At 43.3% G+C, this 21,390-nt stretch overlaps 3 protein-coding genes across 5 annotated transcripts in view; 2 read left to right on the forward strand and 1 right to left on the reverse strand.

The window, feature by feature from the left end:
* Positions 1-927: 927 nt before the first annotated feature.
* Positions 928-6,758, reverse strand: alad (aminolevulinate dehydratase). Its single transcript, XM_073477905.1, has 12 exons — positions 6,671-6,758; positions 5,420-5,545; positions 5,154-5,204; positions 4,147-4,243; positions 3,733-3,868; positions 3,521-3,604; positions 2,987-3,075; positions 2,294-2,349; positions 2,107-2,194; positions 1,934-2,020; positions 1,634-1,763; positions 928-1,470 (listed from the first exon to the last, which is right to left on the reverse strand). Exons 2-12 carry the CDS (start codon positions 5,536-5,538, stop codon positions 1,412-1,414), a joined length of 996 nt encoding a protein of 331 aa, XP_073334006.1. The 5' UTR covers positions 5,539-5,545; positions 6,671-6,758; the 3' UTR covers positions 928-1,411.
* Positions 6,759-7,016: 258 nt separating this feature from the next.
* Positions 7,017-9,765, forward strand: tmem203 (transmembrane protein 203). Of its 2 annotated transcripts, none has more exons than XM_073477938.1 (2): positions 7,017-7,120; positions 7,598-9,765. In XM_073477938.1, exon 2 carries the CDS (start codon positions 7,868-7,870, stop codon positions 8,282-8,284), a length of 417 nt encoding a protein of 138 aa, XP_073334039.1. In that variant the 5' UTR covers positions 7,017-7,120; positions 7,598-7,867; the 3' UTR covers positions 8,285-9,765. The 2 variants fall into 2 exon arrangements, with proteins under 2 accessions (XP_073334039.1, XP_073334040.1); XM_073477939.1 differs by having other exon boundaries at positions 7,040-7,120; positions 7,602-9,765.
* Positions 9,766-11,210: 1,445 nt separating this feature from the next.
* Positions 11,211-21,390, forward strand: part of tprn (taperin) — a 29,225-nt gene continuing 19,045 nt past the window's right edge. The window contains exon 1 of one of the 2 annotated variants that reach the window (XM_073478706.1): positions 11,211-13,577. In XM_073478706.1, coding sequence (XP_073334807.1) covers positions 11,385-13,577 — 2,193 coding nt within the window. In that variant the 5' untranslated portion in view covers positions 11,211-11,384. The remainder of the gene's footprint in view (positions 13,578-21,390) is intronic. The other variant, XR_012179922.1, reaches the window with a different exon arrangement.

Here is a 21,390-nt window from a genome sequence, read left to right on the forward strand (position 1 = left end):
AAATGAGAGCTGTAGAAATCATTGGAACTCAAGACTTCCATGATATACATTGTTCTTTAGAAGTGTATGTAAACCTTTGACCACAACTGTATATACTCCACACTTCCCAGTTTTATTCCTATGTATATTCTGAAGGTTATTACTGTAGGGTCCGTACTTGTAACATTCATCACCTGATTTAAATAACATTTTAAAAACATAGGGGAAAATTGATTTTGCTACACTTCTCAAAACTTGGAATAAAAAAAGTAATTGTCTTAATGTAAGTGATCAACCACAGAAGTTTCATGTTGATATCTGCTGGTTAAAACTTTTACCGGAGTAACTTGTAGTGTCTCCCTTCAAATGACATATTTTAGACATCTATTAATACACAAGATATATTTGATATTTAACATACTTAAGATAAGTAAATACCATACCGGGAAGAGTAATTTATATTTCCAGAATGTCTATATTAAGCGCAAGAGCAAATGTACCTAAATACAAGAAATGATAACATAAGCTAATGGTGTGTCAAAGCAGTTTATTTTAATGTGTATTTCTTTACACATGATCAATAGTCTAAGTATTAAACAAATGTGGCCAAATTAGCACGCTTTAAGTCATAGCCAATTTGTAAGAGTGAATATTTTCCGTGCATCGCCTCATAAAAGAGGAGAATCTAACAGGAGATTCAATTTCCAATTCACTTCAGGGTCTCAACTAACTTACTCACATTCTTAAACAAGAAGCGTATTAAGATCCATTTAACTCCCACCAAATGAGATCCAGCCTGTTTAAACTTCCTCTCTGTAATGTTACATAACAGGTGCTAAAAGGTTTTTAATACAGCATTATGAAATCTGTGTGTAGGTAAAGAGGTCTGTGGAGGCTCATTACTCAATATGGATCAAGTTTAAATAACACACACAAACACACTGTAACTCTGGATGAATGATTTTATTTCCTCTCATCATTAAGAGCGTGTTGGGGAATAACGGGGCTTAATCTGAGACAGCAGTCACACAATATATCGGACATCTTGTAGCCATGATTCACACAAATATACATTCCATAATCATGTTAGTGAGGAGAGATGACTGAATTCATTTAATGCTGTTCCCAACGACACAGAGAAGACATTTCCTGCTAGAAAACACCAACAAGATTGTCAGCTTTTACATTCTCAGTGTTCAGCCCCATGTTAGCCCTTTAAAAGCTTCAACAGAAATATAACTTGGATACAGGACTCTCTATAAAAATAATCACTGAACAGAAAAAGTCAAGAAAAAGACCTAAATATAAACAGATTGGTTGTTTTCATACATTTCATCTCCCTTAGCATTCTTTGTTAGCATGACTGAGTCAACAGTCTGTCTGTTGGTCTGTCTCTAGGTCCGTCCACACTTTGGCCTCAGATCTTCTTTCTTTACTCCTTCAGCCAGCCGAGCAGCTGAGGTGTGTAATAGGTGATGATGATGTCAGCACCTGCATCACAGAGAATGGAAAAACTGTTAGCACCAAGCCAGATTACATCTAGAGCTATCAAACCAGAGTCACAAAGTTTAGTTTTTAAACTTAGTGTGGCCACGGCCTTTGTTCGGGTGATCTGAGCATTAAACCCCTCCTCCTCTTCTTCCTCCCCTCTCACCTGCCCTGCGGAAGGCGGTCATGGCCTCCATCACAGCGGCCCGCAGGTCGAAGGCTCCAGCCTGCGCACCGTGCCACATCATGGCAAATTCCCCCGACACGTTGTACACCGCCAGGGGGTGAGAAGGGAACTGAAAAGAAAGATTAATCACTATGTGGATAACAAAAGACAAAATACACAATAATTCAAAAAGGACTTTTGGCAAAATATGCTTGTGGGATTTTCTACACCGAGCATGTTTTCCAAAATGCACTGCTGCAGCTTTGTTCCTTATTGACCTTAACTGATTTATTTACAGACCTTGTCCTTGACTTCTCTCACAATATCCAGATACGGCAGACCTGGTTTCACCATCAGCATATCAGCTCCTTCTTTCACATCTCGCTCCTGCAGCACAGAACAACAGTGAGATCTCCTACAGCTCCTTCAACAAGCCACCCATAACCCAAACTTACACACACAAATCAGCTCACCACAGCTCGAATGGCGAGTCCTCTCGCTCCAGGAGGCAGCTGATAACAGCGTCTGTCCCCAAACGCAGGTTTGGACTGTGCAGCATCTCTGTACAAACAGACACACACAGCATGGAGCTTCAGTTTATTCTCACTTCAAACAGCTGTTTCACTGATCTGTGAACACGCAATCCACAATCTTACTTACCTGAAAGGGCCGTAATAACAAGAGGCAAACTTTGCACTGTAGCTCAGCACTGAAACCTGGAGAAGTAAGGGGAAAATATGCTAAGAAACTACTTTTTTAAAACATCTTATTACATTCATATTGTTTGCGATACAATATGTTTTTTTCTTATTGTCAACCAATCCCATGAAAAGACCAAAACCAACAATGAAAGTATTGTCTTCGACTTGGTGCAATAGAGCCTCATGGTTGTCCCAGAATTATTAAAAACACATCAGTGTTTTTTGTTGCACTGCGACATGTTCCTTCATTACCGTGAACACACACACACACACACACACACACACACACACAGGACTTCATTGTTACTCAATCCCACATACACCGTCATGCTGTTGAAAAACTCCCTGGAGCACCTAATGTGACTTAATCAACAGCTGAAATTAGTCCCAGACTAATGCACTATTTAGTGCTGTTAGCTACATTCATTAAAAGTGCTGTGTCAGGAAATTTATCTTGTGTCAGGAGTCTTTTTTCAATTAAACTGTATATTACCAGCGTTTTTTAAAAATTTACGTCTTACATCTAGTAGGAACCAATGAGTTGAGCGGCACAGACATAATTTATGTAGAAACAAAGAATAAAGCGAGCTTTTAAAAAGGTATGAAGTTTGTCTTACTGTTCCTTAAACTAAAGGAACTTTCAGTCCTTTACCTTGTTTCCCAGACCATTGGATATCAGTGCTTGTTTTATGGCTCTGACTCTTCCATCCATCATATCAGAGGGAGCGATGATGTGGCAGCCTGCAGAGCAACAAGTAACCAAGACAACATCATAAGGGACACAACCAGGATAATGTCAGTTGTTATTGGATATTGAAAATCAGCTACTGTATATCAGTTTGGGATTACATTTATCAAATTTAAAATTTGTGCTCTAAAAATACAGGAATCAATTTGTAAGTGTAGAATATAACACCCCTTAATGTTAAACACCCAAATACAGACAAAATGGCAGCTCTAGCTCTCCAGTTTCTTCATGGAGACACATCAGCTTCTCTATCAACAGATATGGCTGATTGACAATATGTGATAATAAAGATTTAAAAAAATAATCAAATACATAAATAAGATTGATACATTTCTAGCTTTAATAGATCATAACAATCACCAGGATTGGCTCACTGAGGAGAACAAAGAGCAATGGATGTTTTCCAAAATAGAAATAACCTTTAATAACAAGATTTACCGGCTTGGGCGTAGGCCAGCGCCACTTCTCCCAAGCGCAGACAGCTGGCGTCATTGTTCAGCGTACCATCATCGTTCAGGATACCTGCAGGAAGAATCACAGAAGGAAATATTAGTAATATAATCCAAACATGTGCTGCAAGTTATTTCTGTCCTTTTACTGATCCTCTAAGTGAAATGAACAGTGGGTAAATGGTCGGTGGAGACACTGACCACAGTGTCCATGTGATGTGTAGGGACACAAGCAGACGTCACACGCCACCAGCAACTCGGGGAACAAAGACCTGATCTTCTTCACTGCCAGTACAGCCGGCGTGTCGTCTGTGTCGGCACCTGAACCCCTGTCATCCTGATGGGAAGAGACAAAGATCACTGTGTGTTTGAGTTTAGAGAAACAGGTTTGCTGCCACTCAGAACTCAGAGCTGCCACTTTAATAGCCTCCACTCTATTACCAAAAGTCCACATACATTTGGTGAATTAGAAAGCTGCACATTTGCCCTTTTACCAGAGAGACTGACATACAGAAAGACTTGTTAGATATATAGATACATGGAATAATAAAGGCAAATCTAATAATGTTTCGGAGTGGTTAACATGTCTTTTTCCACTCTTTTAGTCTTACATACCTTCTCTACTTTTGCAGGGACACCAAAAATCAGCACACATTTCAAGCCGTTCTCCACAAGCGGCCGCAACATGCCCTCCAGCTTGTTCACCCCATATCTATGGATGGAAATACATAAAATATGAGCATAACATGAGGACATACTTTCACGCTTTCAGGGAAAGCTAGGGAAAACCCTATGAAATTGATCCTACTTTGTTTTTACATTTAAAAAAACAACAACATGTAATTAAAAAGTATATTATTGTAAATACCAACATAATAAATCACAGTTTAAACAGAAAACAGACTGAGTGTATTTCAGTGTCTCGTTATTCAGAAGCTTGCATTTCGCTTTTGTTGTGTGAGGAATAAAAGGTCTAACGGACTCTCTTCTTATCTTGGTCCAGGTCCAGTGTTTGGCTCTGGGTCCACCCTGCCTCAGTGCTTTTATCTCAAGACAACACCCTCAGTGGGGTCACAGCTGCAGGGCGACACTGTGCGTGCTAAGTGATTTTTGTTCAAATCAACACTTTAGAACCCCAATAGGGCTGAAACCAACCATTATTTTCATTATTGATTAATCTGCTGATTATCATCATTATTAATCAATTAATCATTTCATCTATAAAATGTCAAAAAATTGTGAAAATGGTAATGATAATCTCCCAGAGCCCAAAGTGACGTATTCAAATTGCTTATTTAGTCCAACCAACAGTCCAAAACCCAAAGACTCTTTATCTACTAACATAAATGACAAAGAAAAGTAGTAAATCCTCACATTTAAGAAGCTGGAACCAGCAATTATTTGACATTTTTACTTGAAAGATTGCTTAGCGGATTTATTGATTATCAAAACTGTTTGGTTTCATTTTCTTTCTATCAACTAATCGAATAATCAACTAATCATTGCAGCTCCACCCCTTCAACACAGTGCAACGAGTAATTTGTTTTCCTTACGAGCAGAAACAACCTGATAGCTTGCAGTTATGGGCTGAATATGATAAGACTAATTGCTATGACTCTTACCTTGCCTGTCCTGGCAGGCTGCCGATGGGCTCCACTGCATCTGCACTGTCTCTGCAGGAGAGAGAGACAAAGAACCAAGATTGAGACCAAGTTGATTTAAGCTTGAAATATTGTATTATACTCCACGTCTCGTGGTAAAAAACATAGTCCCTAGTTATCTGATAGCTCTGACGACTGATCTATGTCAATCAAACTCCTGTACCCTTTTTCCTTTCATGTAATTCAATTTTGAACACATTTATAAGAAACAGAGAGGGTTCATTTACGTGACGAAGATGGGGTAGATGAGATTGTCAGGTCTTAAATCGGCGATGCATGTCTGCCAGAATCGGAGCGTCGGGTGGAAATAGCCGCTGTGGAGGATTGATTCCGCTGGTGTCTGCATCTTTACCCTGAGACAGAGACGCCATTAGGGATGAAACATGGAAAAATACAGCTCTCACATTCTTGTTTTTCATCTCAGCTCAGTCAGCGTTCAAACTGAGCAAGCATGCGTGATGCTGCTTCTCCAAACAGGTGCCTCACTGCAGAGTAAGCAGGCTGCAGATTCTCAAATTCTATCAAATAGGAACTTTTTATCTTAATGGGAAATGTTTCTACATTTCTCTTCCTGCACTTTCTGAGCACTCAGTCCTCCATTTTTGTTCACAGCAGGACAAAGATAATTTTCTTGAATTATTAATACATTTTTGTAAGGGCGCATAAGGCAGGGCAATAATTCAATATTATCATTAACTGATTTTGTTTAGTCAGTAAATCAGATTGTAAAGATGTGGTCTGATTTTAATAAAGTCTCAGCTACTCCAGTTTTTAAGGGAACACATTCTTTTGATCATTAGCTTGATTAGTTTATGGATGATTTAAGGCCTAATAATTTTGTCATATCACCATGAACAATATCCTGAATAAATATTGCCTTTGGCTTCACTTTACCAGAGTTATTGTAGCTGAGTCATTCTCATCAGCAGGTCATAATCAAAACATGCAGACACCAGTGACATTTAAAACAAAAGGACATACAAGACACATGATTATAAGCTAAATAATGCACAAACTCACTTCACTTAAAACATGCTGTGATATGAGGATATGAAATGCTAACATGATCTGATCTTACCCTGGCTGCAATATATATACTTCCAAAAAGAGTATGTTGACAGCAGTAACTTGAAAGCCCCACTGCAACTTTAAGATGACAAGCCATTTCTGATACATGGAGTTGTGAGATTTAATTGGGCATAGCTTGAAACACATTACTACTGACCAATGCAGTCGCTTTTTACAGGCATATGTGTGTTTTTTGGCGTTTCACCGCCGGTTTGCAGACCAGACTATTACTGTACAGTACAGCATGTCTTTTGGTCACCTTGGCTGGGAAATAACCCTCGTACTAACTATGTAATGAATGCAGACAGTTCGAACCACAACCCGAAGCAACTAATGCCATAAATATATCAGCCTACCATCCAAGACATGAATTAAAGTGCAAACATAAAGAATAAAGCCAGTGTGCTTACCTGTGACTGTAGGAGTTACCGACTTCTCCACACGTTCAGTCTCTCACTCAAGACAGTTGTTTCTTCTTTGAGTTTGAGTGACGGTTCGCGCGGGCGACGCGACGGCGCACTTCCGCCACCTAGTGACTGGAGTCCTGTTTACATTAAGTAGGAATTATATAAAGACACCACGCAAAACAAAATGATTGTTTTTACTGGCATATAACACAGATGTCACAAATGTTAATTTGATGTGGAAATAATGCAACACAAAGGGATAACAATTGTAAAAGATTTGCAAATTAAACAAGACTTCGGCCTTTCGGCCACCGTACAATCCCATGTCTCGCGATATTTCCCAGAAAGCAAGAGAAAAAAGCCGAAGCTACGATGCTAACGGCTTGTTAGCTCTGTGTACTAACAGTGTCGCATCCAGCTAGATGGAGAAGAAAATGCCTGACAGTTATTAAGGTACAGTATTGTCTGGTCGCTGTAAAATACATTTTGTATATGCCTATATGCGCGTCGTGGTAGTTAGATGTGCACTATCATCTCTTAGGTTAGCTTGCATTGTAGTGAAAGGATCTCGGCTAACGTTACAGTCTGTATCATCGTTGGAATTGTTGCTCGTTTTGACCTGTAACGTTAATATTGTACTGTGTGTCAGTCTACCAGTATCATGTGGTATCTAGCTGGGGCTAATCAGGCTAAATATTGAAGTGACAGAGTGATAAAATGATGGAGATAGATTACTGGAATCACTGCCTGTCTTCACTATTTAGCTGCTTCCTCCTTTAGTGAGACGTGGTTTGGGCCCTGCCTTCTTATTTAAGTTATAGACAGCGTGTTTGTGTGGATGTATGCCTTGTTGTTTTCCTCATTGGCTCTGTCAGATGTAGAACATATTATCTTCTTTTCTAATGTTATGTTTTCTTTGTCATACGTAAGGAAGGCTTTCCAGAGAGGCTGAGACTGGGAGCACTTCTTGCAGTTACCTCCCCAACCATCCTCCCCAGAGTGAATTTGAAGATGTAGCCAAGAGTGAAGTGGGTCATCTCTGCAGTACCTTGCCATTCCTGCCCAGGCACAGTCAGTGACTTCTCACTGCCAACATCACTCTGGAGTACTTTGACCCCTTACCAGGGCTGCCCAGTGCGTGACTCGGCCGTCCTCAGTCAGTCCGTCCGTCCCTGGTTGAAGACCCTGCTGTCCTCAGCTATGCTGTTCTCCCTGAGGGAACTGGTCCAGTGGCTGGGCTTTGCCACCTTTGAACTCTTCCTCCATCTACTAGCTTTGCTGGTCTTCAGCATGCTGGTTGCTCTGCGAGCTGACATGTTCACCCCCACGCTGAGCTGGTGGCTGGTGTTTGTCCCCCTGTTTGCTGCTGATGGCCTCAGCACCTACTTCACAGCCATCGTGTCCATCCGTCTTTACCAGGAGAATGAAAAGCGTCTGGCAGTGCTGCGGCTCCTCTGGGTGCTGACCGTGCTCAGCCTGAAGCTGGTGTGCGAGGTGCTGCTGTGCCAGAAGCTGGCGGAGCAGGAGCAAGCCAGAGACCTGTGGTTTGGCCTCATAGTCTCGCCGCTGTTCATTCTACTGCAGCTGCTGATGATACGAGCATGCCGCGTCAACTAAGGAGAGGCAGTTAGTGGTTGTGCTTTCACATCAGAGGCAACATAGGAACAGAGCAATCTTCATCTGCCACTAGAGATTTAAAGCATAACAGTGGTGTAATTTTTCTTTTGGCTCATTGCCACCTTTGGCACTGCCAGCAATTGTGAGCTTTAAATGCACATGTTCAGATCTCACCACAATCCAGGGTTGTATCATTTGTGTTTCTAATAGCTTCAAAAACACGAAATGTCACTGCTCTCCTGAGTTATAATGCAGTATTTCAACAACAAGCATGAATTCGCAATAGCTACAGCAAGATACGAGCAGGCATTTATGCGCTAATGCATTCAAATGCACACAACCTTACAAATGTGGTAAAATTGTATGTATGTCTTTCTACAAAGTTTGGTCACATACATTATGTGAATTTATTTGTAAGTTATTCACCTTTTTGTGATGGGCCCCTCCTGTTGTCATGCCCCCTTTTAACCAGTTGGCATGACCACACTCCTTCACACACATATACTTTCTGCCTACTAGGGTCTCCGCTGTGTGTGCCAAATGCTGAAATACACTACACGTCCAAAGTATTTGGACACCCCTGTTGATGAACATTTTTATTAATTTGGTCTGGGGCTACTTTTACTCCTTATTTCCAATGAAGGGAAATAAGGAGTCAGTCCTGCAGCAAAGTTCCAAAGCAAATCTGGTGGGAAGTCTGAAACTAGAAGAGTGGAGTCTCTTATAGCAACACCAATGGTTCTGAAATAGGAAACAGTCATATAGGAGATTAACAGGGTAACCACATACTTTTGGCTATGTAGTGTACACATACTTACTGGTACCTGTTGCTACAGTGACCCTTCAGCAAGTTTTTGATACTGTCAGGAATACAGAGAGTGAAAGAGTAATAGCAGTTAATGTATATATTGAACATGGTGTGCCTTCACATTGTGCAATCAATGGTAGACAATGAGTCACAAGGGAAATGCATACCAGAGTTATGTTTGTATGCACATGTGCACACAACCCGTAAGTTTAATAAACTGGTGAAACCAAAGGCTGTCATGCAGCTTTTTTGCTTTGTTTCCCATATGAAGACACTACAATTTGGTTTCAAGTTGCCTGGTTAGTCAGTTCCATCAGTGAGAATAGTTTGAACTGCAAGAAGCTGGTTCTGAAACTTGTCGTCAGCTCACAGTCTCACCCCGATGTAGAGGTACTGAATGTGACTTCTACTAGCATTCATTTGTGTGCACACGTCTTCCCTGAATATTGCTATTTCTTTGTACAATATGTAATGTACTAAATCTGTGTTAAATCATACCATGTGTATGTACTGCATGTATTTAAGGCCTCATTTTAAGGTAATTCCTGATGTGACATTTTATGTAATATGTATATGTTGATTTTTGGAAAGAAATTCACCAAATCTTATTTATGTTCTTTCTATGGCACCATTGTTGTCTGTATATACATGTAAATAAAACATCAACATTTAATCAGTGTCGTCTAATGAATATTTAATTGTGTTAGTGGGTATATAGATGAAGAGATATCTGGTCTGTTGCTGGGTGTTGGTGTCCCTCGCCACAAGGGGGCGCCAGTGGCCTTTTATATGGGCGTGGTGTGCCACAACATAAAGGACCAGACCAATATTTATGTTTTTGCACGTTGTAGCCCATACACAAACCATCAACCAGTTCTCAAATCACACTTTCTGCTTCGAAGTAAAATTAAAATCAGTTTAAGGACCTTCATGTGATGCATCACACTGCATATCCTGTTCTTTTATACAGATTCTTTAAAAGATAACCAGTGTTATTGTTGTATGTAGACATGTTCAGCGATGGATTAAGTCCTAAATCAGTAGGATTTAAAGTTTTGTCTACATAATATTACAGATTTAAAAACCAACAAACAACGATGTCACCACTTAAATTCAGAGGAATGTTGCTGAGAATGAGAGGTTTTGGTCCTCAATGGTAGTGACTCCAGCAGTGCTTTCATTTCTTTCAATGGCCAACTTTGAAGAGCAGACAAAAGGTACATTTTCATGTATTTCCAATGCATTTGACCATGCCCTCCTTCCCCTGTGCTCTCTAGCCTAGCTGTTCTTAATTATGGTTCGGTGATAAATAGTTGATGAGGTAGAGTAATCTCTTGTAGTTCCCAAGAATAGCCCACTTAGTGCTGATTCATGTGCAGTAGGCTCCTTCTCAGCTCATCTGTTTACTGCGGTCGGATTATCGACAGGTGGCATCACCGGCAAGTGCTGAATGAACAGTCGTCAGCCGTCAGCAGCCTGTGGATATTCACTACTTATCACACCCGAACAGAAACACCTCAGGGCTACAGTGTCCCTGCACAGCATCACTGGTTAGACTAAATGGCTAAAAGGAAAACTATCCATAAAACAATTATACATGATAGCATAATTTACTACCATGAGTACTGAAGTAAAAAGTCACTCTTTAGTGAGCTACAGAGGTGCAATAGAGATAAATTAAGTTCTTAAGGAATAGCAATAATTTAGTAAATTCAAAACGTGGCAAGTGTCACAGCGTGGTTAGGATTGTAATTAAGTAATTAGTACATCTTATAAACTTTAAATGAAGCAGAGCACAAACAGTATTACAGTAAATATCTATGTTTAATCACCCAATAAAAGGTATATCCTAGCGTCACTAAAAACAAAAAGGGAGGGGCAAGTGGAACCTGAACGCAACATTTTGATCGACAGGCCCTCCTTGGCCAGTCAACAATAGAAACGGGAGTGGTTTGCGTCAATGTGCGGCGTTCTACAAAAAGGGAGGGGGCGTGTCCTCAAGCCATAATGACCAATCAAGAAGCGGATGGGACTGCCGAAGCCGCTCGTGCTGCTGCGGAGGGGCGGGGCCGCGTTCAGGGGCTGTGTGGAAAGAGGGAGCCAGAGAGTGAGAAAGCAGAGGGAGAGGAGAGAGGAAAAAAAGAGACGGTGAGGATGTGTGTGAGTGTGCGGTGATCCGTGCTGCAGGTACAGTCAGAGCCGGATACAGCTTTTATAGCCGCACCGGACCGCGGCAGAACCGCCTCGCAGCCTGCCTCTCTCCTCTTCATCCCCTCTGAACAACCCTCCGCAATGTCTGGCGGAGGAGAGGTACACGTCCTCCGCCAAGAGGCCGGGCAAGAGAGCCCGAGGATGCCGGCCTGGAAGCGAGAGATCCTGGAGAGGAGGAAAGCGAAGGGCGGCGGGTCTGGAGGAGCCGGTGCCGCGGAGACGAGTCCCGGTGGTGCGGGCCCGCAGCGGGCTAACGGCGAGCTGACTGGAAATGTGAACGGCAGCAGCAGCGGAGCCAAGAGTGACAGCGGAGCGAGCGGCGGGTCCGGGCGGAACTACACCATCACCACGGCCAGCCAACACTTCTCCAACAACAAAGAGCCACGGCCGATGGCCGCGGAGAGGACGGTTTCCAGGGAGGACGAGAGACCTGAGAGCCTGGTGCTACAGGAAAGCCTGGGCCCGCTGGAGGAGAACCCGTTCATCAAGCTGGAGAAGGAGCGGAGGAGGCGACAGGACCGAGAAAACACCGCTCGTCCGGTCCAGCACATCCTGGAGCTGTATGGCAGCGTACCAGGCATACGGACTATCCGCGCAGAGAATATTATCATAATTGAATCGGACCCGGATTACTTTCCGGAAGCCGGAGGGTTAAAAAGCGGGTCCAAATGGCAGCAAAACGGTGTCAGTAGTTATAGCTCTCTGAACGACCTCCTGGACCGGAGAGGGAGTGCTGTTACCGAGATAAGAGCCAAGGAAGTGGTCATTTATGACACCACGTTAAGCAAGAGTGAGGAGAATTTGAGCACCCTGGGCCGCCCTGATCATGAGATCTCATCATATGAGACAGGTGAGGGTCAAGGCAGGGTCAGCCGGATGCTGCAGAAGTTTGACAGCAACTATGGGAAGCTGCAGAAGAAGTCCCACAGCACAGAGAACCTGCTGGACCTGGATTGTAGTGCCAGCAGCAGGCCAAGACTCTGGCCCAAGCCACAGCCAGATCTGGTGCCAAAGCCCAGGCCAGGCCCGTCGGTCAGCAGTCCGGTCCGCAGCCCGGTCAGCAGCCAGCCATCGTCTCCTGTCTTCCAGAGTCCCTCGTCTTCCAAACCAAAGCCCCAGCCTGCTGTGTCTGAGCTGGGCAGCCCCCAGCGCTCCGCTGGGACCCCTCAGTCTGTGTCTTCCTTCCGTCAGAGGTTTGAGGACAGTGGAGGCCGTGGCACAGCAGTCACCCCCAGAGATGAGCCAGACAGGGGACAAATCAAGCCCACCAGGGAGAGAGACTGGGAGGGCACAGAGGTGCCACCCAAATCCAAGATGCCATGCTCTCCGGAGACCCTTCATGCCCGTGCCGAGCCCCCCTCAAGCTCCATCTCTTCCAAGGTGTCAAGCTCCTCACCTGACTTTGAGATCCGTCCCTCCCCAAAACCAGACCTCGCCCGAATTCCTGATGAGGACACCCAGGCACGGGCCCTCGCAAACCTGCGCCTGCAGTCCCGAAACTCCTTCACAGTGATCCCCAAGCGGCATGCTGCTGCCTCATCTGCAACAGGCAGCCCAACACCATCCAGCCCCATCAGGTCTTCCCCCTCCCACAGAGCGGCAGTGGTGCCCACACCAGGAGTGCCAACCTCCCACACCCCTACACCCACTTTGACACCCTCAAAGAGGACTGAGGAAAAACTACAGGAGGACAAGGAGATCAAGACATCGGCATGGCCATCCAAGCCTGAACCATCTCCTGTTGCCACAAGTCCAGCACCTCCTCCGACCTCAGAACCTTTGTCTCCATCTCCTGCTCTAACCCCAGCTCCCTCCTCTCCACCTGCCCTGGCATCACCCCCCTCTTCTCCAGCTGTCCCATCTTCACCTTCCTTCTCCCCGGTTCCCTCAGACTCTCCTGTCCCTTCTTCCCCCTCCCCAGCTCCAGAACAACCTCCTGTGGATCATCTGCCAGTAACAAACATAGACGACATTGAAGTGGAGCCCCTGCAGCGTGTGCCTGCTCCCAGCCCCATGGTGCAGAGGAGAAAGGGAAACACCTTCACTGTGGTGCCTAAACGTAGGTCAGAGCCCGAGGCCCAGCCAAGCTCACCTGAACCCCAGCAGGAAGCCCCAAGTGTTGCTCCACCGGGGTCCACGCCCCCACAGGCCCCTTACGCTCAGCTGGGCTCCCTGCTGAAGAAACGATACCCTGCTGTGGAGGAGATTGAGGTCATCGGTGGGTACCTCTCCCTCGCAAAGTCCTGCCTCTCCAAGACCGGCACGGGCAAGAAGGTGAGAGCAAAAGCTGAATCAAACTTTGTTGCTCTGTTGACGGGTTTAACAATTGTTCTCTGAGCATGTAAGGGACACAGTGCTGAGAAAATGTTATCATTTATCAAGCAAAGTTCCCAGAAAACAGCTTCTCAAATATATATATTTGCTGCGTTTCTTTGTTTTACACATCTGCCAACTGAACATCTCTGGGTTTTAGACTATCTAGCAGACAAAACAAGCCATTTAAATGAATCACCTTTGTTTCTGGGAGTTTGTGTTGATCATTGTTGAGATGATGAATCAGTTCATTAGAAACACAGAGGCAGATTTATCAGTAATGATAATAATCATTATTTGCAGCCCTAATTGCTAGATTATTGTTCCTCAATGAGAGTAAACATGTCAACACTGCGGCACGCAGTAAGTACGAATGTTATTGTGCTTCCAATCTTATGCATAACATGTGCCAAATCTTCCCAGGGGATCATCAAAGTTTCCTCTGATCTATACTTAGTATTCACTTGTCACACAGGAAAGGCTCTGTTTTTGTTTTCTTTTCATCTCTGTGCCTCTGTCGATGTATTCATCTTAAACCAAGCCACCACACTCCGGTCACCTTTGCTTTACAAGGATTTGAGCAGCATTTCCACCTCATGCTTTATGCTCACTGTTATTTTCACGTGTTGTGGTGCAAGCGAGTGTCTGCTCCTATAAATCTCCACATCCCATCACTTGACCTGCTCTCAGGCCTGATGGATTAAAAGTGTGTGTTTACACAGGCGACTACACTTGGAGCGACACGCAGGGCTTTTTCCTGTGGATTGCCGTCCCACAAAGGCATGTTATTTGTCGCAGAGCGCATTACTGGGTAAGGTGGTCCTCCAAGCCTATTGACTGAACAATCTCATCAAGGCTGTATTCAGTTCTCAGGATTTGGCTTGGGGATTTGGGCCAGCTCTGACCTGTCCCGGACTCTGAGGAGCTCACTTTTTGGTTCTTTTACGCTTGAATTCATCTGTGGGTTTCTTCAAAGCTGAGATATCCCCAGGCCGGGTACATAATCATAATTAAATGAGAGCAAAGTTTGTGTTTTGGGCATCACACTTATCCTATAATCATAATCAGATAACTAGTGCTTGCTTGGCCAAGGTCTCGCTGCAAATTGCTCCTGTTTCATCTGTATTAGGGATTAATTAAATATCAGACAAGGTTTCTAATTAATTTGGCGAGTGACTGCAGGCTGCTTTCAGATCCTGCTCTTGATCAGAGTGTCGAGCATTATTTTCAGCATGGTGGTGTTTATGTTGCTCTTGACAGCCAAAGATTTCTGCCTGTGGCTTGAATTTTTACCTAACATAACACATTAGGAGCATCATGGTGGCTCAGTAGCTCAGGGTGTGGAGCATCTCGGGTTTGAGTCCAGCCTTGGCGTATGTCACCCCTCAACCTTCCTCTTAGTCTACTGTGCTCCACTGCCAAAGTGGAAAAAGCATTACCACAGTTTTAGGATGCATTCAGTTGCATCACAATCCTACCCGTTTGTGATCTACAAAGCAGCACATTGCCTCTAATGCTCGACGTTTTTAGCCTTTTGGCAGCTTTTCAATCTAGGCCGGTGTGTCAGCCTCTCAGACGTTGGCTCGCCGTCCTGTTTCCTCGACCTGGTCGAATGTAATCCTCCACTCTCCAAGTAAATCCAACAACCTCTTTACAAGCATGGCAAGAAGATCAGGCTGCTCACGATTTTATCAAGTGGAAACAGTGACCAGGAAATGGCACAGACTCTGCAGGGACTTGGTTGAAACTGTATCACATCTGTACTGTGCAAGGCTGGGTATTGGTAGTTTGATAATTTTCGCCTGTTTGGACTGTTTATTTAGGCAAAGTTTTTGTGTTTAATCGACATTTGACTTCTTTTGTTAAAGGATAAGTTCACCCATTATCTCATCACCCACATGTCGATGGAAGTCAGGTGAAGTTTTCCTAGTCTACAAAACAGCAACATTGCAGGATTCTCCCTAAACAACTGAAAGAAATGGCTCCATACAGCATGTCCAGCATAATTCAAGTCTCCAGACACCCCAAAATTGAAAAGGCGTTATTTACAGCTTTTTTAAAGCTGAAATATTCACTACAGCTGCTAAGCTATTAGTGTTAGCGCGCACCCCAATTGATTGTGTAAACAACATATTTTATTAGTTTGGGATCCCTTGGACTACGAAACTTGACATCCTGACTTTCCATCATCATGACGGTGAGCAGGTAATGACTGAATTTTGACTGATCACATTGGCAGTATTATCCAAAAGCACTTTAAGTGAAACCCGGCCTCAGTACTAATAGAGATGTGCAGTAATTTCTCCACATTTCCTTGTAATCCAGCATCATATTTTTGGGATCTTGACTAGAATTCAAAACAAAGTTCTGTGGCTTTGACTGACGCTTCCCTGCAGATCATGACTTTATAATGACAGATATTCAGGCTGCTGCCTTGTGTATGTCTAACCAAACTGGTTGTGATGTATGTGTTTTTATTGTGTGCACATGTGCACTACAAGTGACCATGGCCATTAGACATGAGCACATCCTGTCCTTTGTCCTTGTCGCTCCCAAACCAAACACTTTCTCCTTTTGTTGTCTGTCTGCTCTTCTTCGTCATCATCAAGGCCCCCGATTTTTTCTTCTTTTCTTTTCTGGGCAGGGCTGCACAAGCAATTACAAAGCATCGAGGCTTGGCCTGGCCTGTATAATTTGTGTGGAATTTTTGTTCAGTGCCGCTTCTGTGTGAGAGCAAAGCTCTGAGAATGGCCCGGGCTCAGCGTTCTGGTCTAGGATTGGGCTTTTTCTGAGCCCTCTTTTTCCAACAAACCCAAACCATTTTTTTTACGAGGAACTTGGCTGAAAAAGAATGTTCCATATGCACGTCAGGACTTGAGAACTTGACCAAAGCAGATCATCAACTCTTCCTCTAGATTTCCCACAAGTATTTCACTGTATCCACGCTCTCTTACTGCATGTTCTGATTTTTGAACTTGCATGAGTGCTGAATGCTGGATCACTTCCAGCCCAATCTCTGCTGCTCTCTCGCCTTTATCGCTCCTCAAGCACCACTGTTTTTTCCCCTCTACCCACAGTGCACTGCTTTATTCCTGTGCGCTGATAGTTAATAAGGCTTGTCCCCTTGCTTCCAGCTTCCTATGATCTCCTCCTCTCTATTGGGGAAGGAATTGTGGAAGAGCTATGTAGGTCAAGTGCAGCTTCTTGTACCACATCACTCTTGCATTTGCATAAAATCGACTTGGGCTTTCCAGTGAAATAAACAGGCCAGGATAGACAGTTTGTATCAGTCGTGTGATTGGACTGGGGTCCCTTGGCTAAACCCAGGCAAAATTGACAGATTATTTTTATTTCCTCGTGGTAGACGCCGCCACTCTTTGTCAAGGAGAGATACAGCTGGCAATAAGACACTGGAGGGGGTGGGGTGGTTTGTTTTTGAAGTCTCTCTACTCCCTACGACTGGTTATTATGGGAAAAGGGAGACAGGCCCATGTGTTTGTCAGCACAACATCCAGAGAGTGAGAGGGAGGAAGAGATTTTATGCGCTTACCCGCCTGGGATTTTCAGTGTTTGTGTTTTTGCACAGAGGAGCCAATAAGATGACTAATTTTTCAACTGCTGCAGCATATTTATGTGGATTATGACCATTCTGTAAAGCTAATGATGAGATCTGGTGAAGAGGGTCGTGTGTTTGTTACTGAGAGTGATAATTATCCAGTTGTAAGACTGTTCATCTGGTGGGACTTGAGATTTGGTTTGATATCGATCTGTTAATATCATATGAACCTTGAATTATCATAAGGCTGTGATTGAACTAATTGATTTAATGGTGTTTTCACTACTATCTTGTTTGGTACAGATCAAACTAACTAGTTCTGTTCATTTAGGCTGCTCTGAAAGCTGTGAATCAAACTCTAGTGCAGATTGTTTGCAACTAAAACTCAAAAATAGCTAAAAGTGATCGATAAATGGTTTATACAACCAGCGTCGGCCACTCTAAGTGGTTGTAATGTGAATGCAACCTCAGCAGGGCTCAACGATCAGAATCTCCCGCTTGCCTGGGGCAAGTAAAATGCTACGTCAGGCTAGTAAATCTAACAGAAAACTTGCCTTGAAATGGTAAAAAAAAAAAAGAATAAGCGCATCCTTTTTTTTTTGGTGCTGATGATGGAATTACCTAAGGAGTGAGCCATTTCTCATCTGTCTCATCTCTGTTGGGAGTTGCACATACAGAGTACTGATCACACTGATCATTTCACTGAGAAACGAACAGTGGATAAAGACCTTTTTGAGCTGAAGCGCAAGTGCAACAGGACTTTAGTTATTAGTTGGACAATTAGGGTGACACTCTAGTTTTAGAGCAGGGCGAATAACCAAGAAAGTGGAGACCCAGCCTATATATTAACAATTCCACAGTCACTATGTATGGTGTGAATGAACGTGTGCAGCCACAGATGCACCACAGCCAGTGTTTTCATGCAGTCACGTACTATTGAACAATTTAATAAAAGGCATCCCATCTATCGGTAGGTACCTGAACCCATCTGACAGAGCTGTAGGGGGGTGGCGGATAAAAATAGTTGGCAGTCGCTGACCTGAGCGGTCTGTATAAACATTTTTGCAAGATCATTTGGTAACCATGGTAACACATGGCGCGTCAGCCTGTGGGTGCAGGCAGTTTCCCTAATGCATCAGAAAGTGACTGTAGTTGCAGTCTGGACTAATATTGCACATAATCACTTAGTGCTTATTTTTGAGATCTTGACGTCACCAGAGAAGACAAATACGGCTCAATAACGTCAGTCACCGGAAGTCAGTGATTGTGGGTGCATGGAGCACTAATGATGCAGTGTCCAACCAAACTGTCCAGTGATTGAGTTTGCTGACAACTCGTATGACTTCATGTTTAGTGGTTGTTATTAGCAATCCATGAACAAAAGGCAGCACTTGATATTTTTATCCCTTGAAGGCTAAATGAACAGAACTGCAGGTGTGAAAGCAACCTAAATTTTAAATAGACTGTACACTAATCTGTAACAACAGTACTCACTATAGCATATGTATATGCAGTATTGACACTACGTATTGATGCCATGCACCAATACATTTACTGCTCCCCCATGATAAACCTTGTGGTGTAAAAAAAAGCTGCATGCATTTCTTTTAAAGGAGCTTTGTCCCCTTACACCAGTCATATCAAAGTCATGTTTTTGCAGCTTTGTATACATCCCTCCACCTCTGTGCATTATCTACATCTGTGTTTCGAGAACACTGCTTTTTTTTTGCTTTTGCTTTTGCTTTTTGTAGTCAAATGTCATGCATACAGCAGGTTAAAAATACCCAAACGCAAATAGTTAAAAGCTCTCAGTAACACAGGAAGGCCAATGAAAGGGCACACTCCTACATTTACATTGTGCGCCTGTGCTACAGGTGTGAAAGTCCATTGTGTTTAATTATTTACCACCCAGCAGACATTCCCCATCTCTCCTCCCTTACACTTCCTGAAAACCTACCACCCTACCCCCTTGCTTTAAAAAAAGCTAAATTCAAAATAACAGTCGGCCGCCAACTATCCTGAAAGCTTTTTTCTTTATTGAGGCTGAGGTGAAGTGACGGGGAAATGCTTCAGAGTGAGGTGAAGTTGAGTAGTATTTCCAAAATAGTCATTTTTTAGAGACCAAGATGAGTAGACTTGGTCAATGTATTGCTGTGTCAGCAACTTAACACTAAGTCCTTCTTTTTGAGTTAGAAAATTATATGTGCACTCACTTTTTTGCACTATAACAATATCCATTCTTTCCGGTCAAGTCCACACCAATGTCATGTTAACTGATCTGAGCAATGCCCTCCAATCAAGACATAAAAACAGAAACCAACTCTCGATGATGTGAGTGATGTGAAATTTGCAAAGAGCTATATAGGAAGTTTTATGATGTCTGTAATTGGAGTTATTATCAGCTTATAAACTTGTTATGGTAATATGTTGGCAAACAGTTCCTTGTTTACATTCATTTGGAGTAGTGTTTTGAGACGCGGATGATGTAAGTCTATTATTCACTTTCCTATGAACTCCTGTTTTGGTCTCCACCAACTCCAGAGAAAAACATCTTGCCCTCAAGCTGCCTAAAGCCCCTCTTTGTTCACCATCTACTCACTGTCTTTGTCCATCAGACATTGGGTGCTGAGTATGAAGTTTACAGTGAGCATATCAGAGCTTTTTGGCTGAAAACAAAGAGAGAAGTAAGACTCAACCAACAGTGAAGCTGTGGCCGTATCATCAAAACCATGAGCTAAAAAACGCTGAAATGCCAAGTAGAGCTGTGAGGAAGTCCTTAGACAGAGAGTTGTTGATTCTCTGTGGGTTTGTCTAAACCTTAAACGTTGCAATTTCTACATACACCATTAAACTACTTGGCAGTGGATCTCCTGGTGGTTTAAAGTTGCTTTCCCTCTTGATTTCTTTCGTCATGATGATAGTTTTTTTTAAATTTATTTATTTATAATTGCCAGTAGAAGGTTTTACAACAGATTTTTACAATCTGAATAGTCTAGCCTTCCACGCATCCCACTTTGTCCCATATAGATTAGAAAAGGAGTTATAAACTGAAGTGGTAAGGCAGTTTGCTCTGCCTTCAAATGTGACCCCAGCTGAAGTGAAAGCATGACTGTCACTAAAGCTCCATGGACTTTATACAATACAGTGTTGGCTTTAGAGGCTTGAAAACAACTTTGTGTGTCTCTAACCTCACTTCCTGCGGTTATGTACTGAGCTGCTGCATCACTCAGTGCTCTTTTCCTGCCTCTGAAATATCTCATTACTGCATAAAAGCTTTTTGTTGTCAGGGTAGACCACAACTGAGATGTGTAGCTGTCGTCTGGTGAGAGAAACTTTTTAGTGAAGGACGGGAGTCTTCACTAGACTTGGCGTTTAGATGAAGGTGTCCTTGACTCACAGTTCCACCAGGCAGCAACATTAGATACAAAAAATCACAATGACTTTGTCTCTCGCTGACTGCCACGTAAGAGAGGTGCTAGTTCTCTTTTTATTATTGAGATCACTGGTGGTGCAAATATGGTTTCCTCTTTAACAAGCTTGTCATTTTGTTTCCGAGTGCTTTGTGGCTGCAGGACGTGGACACACGCACACACACTCAAGCACAGCCATGCCTAATTTCTGCATAAACACCGTCGTAGGAGACGCATGCTTGCAGGTTTCCCACACAGGCCTCAGGCACATGTGCAACCCTGCAAAGTCAGTGTAATTAGAATTCAGCCAGCAAAGCCCCACTATCATAGTCATGTTTAATTCAGTATGTGTGTGTGTGTGTGTGTGTAGGTCTCTCTGTGTGTGGGTCTTTAGAGTGCATGAGTAAGAAGATGAAGAGGCTAAAAGCAGAGGACGTTAACAGACGGGGCTTTTTGTAAGTTTATAAAAAGAAACAGAGTGGGTGAGTGGAGGATGCAGGTGGAAGCCGCTGACTTTTGAGACCTGTAGGGTTTTTCCGAACCATCTGCTTTGACATGCATCTCTCTTAGATGCATTTGTTGGGGTATATTGATAATTAACAGGCAAAATCATTATTAAAACACTCCAAGCCGCCTTGATGAACAGATCTAGTTTTCACGCCATTATAACAAATGCAAAACACTGTTGGGAGTGTGGGGCTTTTGTGCGTAATGTAAATTTTATTCAAATAGTCCCTCCATGGAGGCGGCGTACAATCTACCTCAGTGTTTTCATCTGTCATCGTGTGAATCATAGATGCCCTCGATG

The sequence above is a fragment of the Pagrus major genome, chromosome 12 (assembly GCF_040436345.1).
Source record: "Pagrus major chromosome 12, Pma_NU_1.0".
Taxonomy (NCBI): domain Eukaryota; kingdom Metazoa; phylum Chordata; class Actinopteri; order Spariformes; family Sparidae; genus Pagrus; species Pagrus major.